At 67.2% G+C, this 329-nt stretch overlaps 1 protein-coding gene across 1 annotated transcript; it reads right to left on the minus strand.

The window, feature by feature from the left end:
• Positions 1-6: 6 nt before the first annotated feature.
• Positions 7-323, minus strand: LOC145718280 (galactoside alpha-(1,2)-fucosyltransferase 2-like; the record flags this gene model as incomplete). The annotated part of the gene is made up of 1 exon (XM_081809757.1): positions 7-323. A coding segment is annotated over exon 1 (292 nt), but the record flags the coding sequence as incomplete, so codon positions are not given.
• Between the last annotated feature and the right edge of the window lie 6 nt (positions 324-329).

Consider the following 329-nt stretch of genomic DNA (forward strand, 5'->3'; position numbering starts at 1 on the left):
CCTGCAGGCCCCGCAGAAACTTCTGGGCGTCCTCCCGCACGTGGTCGTGCAAGGTGAACTCCCGCAGGATCTCGTCTCGCAGGTGGTGGTAGAAGGTCCAGGAGCAGGGGTAGCCGGTGAGGCGCACGTACTCCCCCGGGATGTGGCCGTAGCGCTCCTCCATCCAGTCGTTCAGGTGGTAGTTCCGCCACGGGATCCTGCTGGCCGTGGCGCCGTGCAGGACCGGGAGGCTGATTCGGAAGATGGGGGCCAGCGTGCTGTGCATCTCGGCCGGGATGAAGGCCGGCCGCCCGTTCATCTTGGCCAGGGCGTACAGGGTGGCGTACTCC

This window comes from Leptonychotes weddellii, unplaced genomic scaffold (genome assembly GCF_054177405.1).
Source record: "Leptonychotes weddellii isolate Sample4059 unplaced genomic scaffold, ASM5417740v2 HiC_scaffold_132961, whole genome shotgun sequence".
NCBI lineage: Eukaryota > Metazoa > Chordata > Mammalia > Carnivora > Phocidae > Leptonychotes > Leptonychotes weddellii.